This window comes from Wolffia australiana, chromosome 10, assembly GCF_029677425.1.
Source record: "Wolffia australiana isolate 7733 chromosome 10, ASM2967742v1".
NCBI classification, from domain to species: domain Eukaryota; kingdom Viridiplantae; phylum Streptophyta; class Magnoliopsida; order Alismatales; family Araceae; genus Wolffia; species Wolffia australiana.
In genome coordinates, this window is record NC_135844.1 from 13,034,316 (window position 1) to 13,037,500 (window position 3,185).

The 3,185-nt window shown below is 41.7% G+C and overlaps 1 protein-coding gene across 1 annotated transcript in view; it reads left to right on the forward strand.

Annotated features, from left to right (window-relative positions):
- The first annotated feature begins 1,092 nt into the window (after positions 1–1,092).
- LOC144708856 (Haloacid dehalogenase-like hydrolase (HAD) superfamily protein) overlaps positions 1,093–3,185 on the forward strand; it is a 2,741-nt gene continuing 648 nt past the window's right edge. Inside the window, exons 1-4 of the mRNA XM_078582303.1 lie at positions 1,093–1,342; positions 2,052–2,163; positions 2,243–2,397; positions 2,976–3,185. The exon at positions 2,976–3,185 is cut by the window's right edge and continues 52 nt beyond it. Coding sequence (XP_078438429.1) covers positions 1,317–1,342; positions 2,052–2,163; positions 2,243–2,397; positions 2,976–3,185 — 503 coding nt within the window. The 5' untranslated portion in view covers positions 1,093–1,316. The remainder of the gene's footprint in view (positions 1,343–2,051; positions 2,164–2,242; positions 2,398–2,975) is intronic.

Genomic DNA, 3,185 nt, shown 5'->3' on the forward strand with positions numbered 1-3,185 from the left:
GTTGGGCGAAGTATTATACCTATACGGTAACTAGTGACGGTAAAAGTTCCATGATAGAGTTTATTTGATACTCTATATCTTATCGAGAATGAGCTGTAGCTTGGCACCCCATGCGTTGAAAACCTAATTTATCTATTGGATTAAATCATTCCTTCGTTAATAAATTTATTTGTTTATATAGTCAACTATTAATGTTTGGCTAATAGTTTTTATTGGGCCATAAATTTATTAACTAGAATGATGCATGGGCTTAGAGGGTCACACTCAAGATTAAAAGGGCATTGGTCGATATACTTTATGTAAAATATAAACAAGAAAAATGTCACAGAGGCAAGTCAGATATGGGCACCCTCATGTTCATTGCTTCTCACTTTCTGGAACCAATGAGGGATTTTTGATGGTGAGAAGATCAACAAGGTCTTCTAGAAGAATTGGAGAAGAAGTGGAGATCACGTGAATACTTTTAGACGCCAAGCTTGTGTGGATGGAATCCTTGCTTAAAGAACTTCAGCTCCACTAAGGTTTTTCATACCTTCTTATGTGATCACTTACGTGCCACATATCTCACTAAAAATCCTGTTTTTCTTTATCATTAACACGTAGAAAGTTTCTTTTCACTTTTCTGCAAACGTGTTATTTCTGGAGAGCTTCAAATATCTCTTATTTCTACTCTGATCAGTAAGGCAATATTCCCACCAAACCTTTACCGAACCGATGCTTCATTTGCCTTTATTCAACTCAACGAGTCAGAAACGTCATGGCATATACCATTCCTGTTGCCATCTCTTCCAAAACTTCCCCTATCCCTTCTCTCATCTCATCTTCAGACAAAGAGAACAATCCATTAGGGAATATCCGATCAGAGATTCGATCAGATCTATCTGCTCGCTTCACCCCTTAGAGACGGGCCCCTTTTCTTCAACGGGTTAAGGGAGATGGGCGATCGAGAAAAAGGAAATGCTCTCCACCACCGGTTTCAACTGCTCTGTCAAAAGCCTATAATTTAGAGAGACGGTATAAAGAAGGCGGGAGAAGAAATGGGTGGCTCAACGGGACTCTCGCCATCGACTTAAAGAGAAACATAAACACGACGCCTCAAGAGAGAAAGAGAGACGTGGCAGTTGTATCAAGGCTTCTTATGCGAGTGGATGCCACATTGCCACTTCGCGGCCTAGAACTTTCCGTCATCTTCGCCATTCAAGCGCAAATCCCTCCCCAGTGAGTAAATTTTCCCTGAGAAAAGAGGAGGAAAGAGGACGTCGTGGCCCCTCTCCGGCGCCACCGGTGTTTGTTTCCTCGTCGCGGAGCCTTCCACCATGCCGACAGATGCATCGTTCCAGAGGTTCTCCCTCTCTCCCTCTCTCTTTCTCTCCGTGTCTCTCTTTCACAATCCACGTATCTCTCTCTATATCTCTCCCTCTTTCTATATCTGTCTACATATCTCTCCCTCTCTGTCTCTCTGTCTCTCTCTTTCTCTATCCGTCTTTCTATCTCTCTCTCCCTCTCTCTCTCTCGCTTTCTCTATCCGTATATCTATCTCTCTCTCCCTCCCACTCTGTCTCGCTCTTTCTCTATCGATATATATCTCTCTCCTTCTCTCTCTCTGTCTCTCTCTCTTTCTCTGTCCATCTCTGTATCTCTCTCTCTGTCACGCTTTTCTTTTTTCAAATATCTCTCTTTCTTTTTTCTCTATACCTGTCTGTCTCTCTATTTCAGTACCAATCTATCTACCTATTCTCTCTCCCTCTTCTTCTCTATACCTTTCTATTCTGTCACAGAATATCTCTCTCCCTCTCTCTGTTTCTCAGTCTCTCTCTCGCTATCTTTTTTTCTATCTCTATAATCTCAATCGCGTGCGCTCTCTCTCTTTATGGCGTCCCTGACAACTCTGATATCTAATATTAAGGAAATAAATTTGCCGACATGCCGGTTATATTCGTTCATCATTAGGAATGATCAACTTATTGGAGAGGATTTAGTTTGTTTATTTTACTAATTTGGGATTATGTAGGGCGAGGGAAGAAAATCAATAATTTATTTTCTGGACGCAGGTATTCCTTCTCTGAGATCTTCCCGATAGAGGCAATTCTCTTCGACATAGATGGTACCCTTTGTGATTCCGATCCAATTCATTACTTCGCCTTCCGTGAGATGCTGCAGGAGGTACGCAGATACTCTCCGATCTGCTTGAAACTATGCTTATAATCATGGCGATAATTTGATCGACGACTATCGTTTACAGATTGGATACAACGGCGGAGAGCCGATTACGGAGGAGTTTTTCGTGAAGAATATCAGCGGCGGACATAACGACGACCTCGCTCGATTTCTCTTTCCCGACTGGGATTTCGAAAAAGCCATGAAATTCATGGATGACAAGGAGACCTTGTTCCGCCGGTACTGAAAACGATCCTGCAATCTCTGTGCGACCCGTTATGATTGTTGATCGGATCTAATTAAAAAAATTAAAACATTACAAGCGTAAAAATATACGTTTTTATCATCATTCCATTGCATTTTTATTCAAAATACAGCTAAACTAGATAAATTACCTTTTTTTTCATTCTCAGCTCAAATGGTTGGTGATCGTACTCTGTTTTTTTTATATCATTGCTATTTTAGACCTGCTTTTTCACTACAATTCAAAAAACTAGACTTTACAAGTGATAACAGATGCAATTTATACGGCAAAATGGCAGTGCCGTCAGGATTCTTGAATTCGGCTCCAAAGTAACACTAACTTGATTTAAAACAATCAGGTCTGAAAACATTAAATATTTGGTACAATAATTTCCCAATTAATTCTATCTCTCAAGTCCACTTCTACCCCAAACAACCAGTACAATTCAAGCAGCCCAAGCGAGATCTACTCTATCCATCCGATATATCTGCTTAAAAAATATATCTCCCTTTACTTCGTCAGTTATAAGGACTTCAAATTTCATATTTGTGATGTTTTACTATCCATCTCGCAGATTGGCGATTGACAAGTTGGAACCGGTCCAGGGGCTCCAGAAGCTCTGCAAATGGGTTGATGATCGCCAGCTGAAGCGCGCCGCGGTGACGAACGCGCCAAGAGCGAACGCGGAGCTCATGATCTCACTACTTGGCCTCGCCGATTTCTTCCCAGTGATCGTCGTGGGGAGCGAGTGCAAGCGGGCCAAACCCTACCCAGATCCTTACAT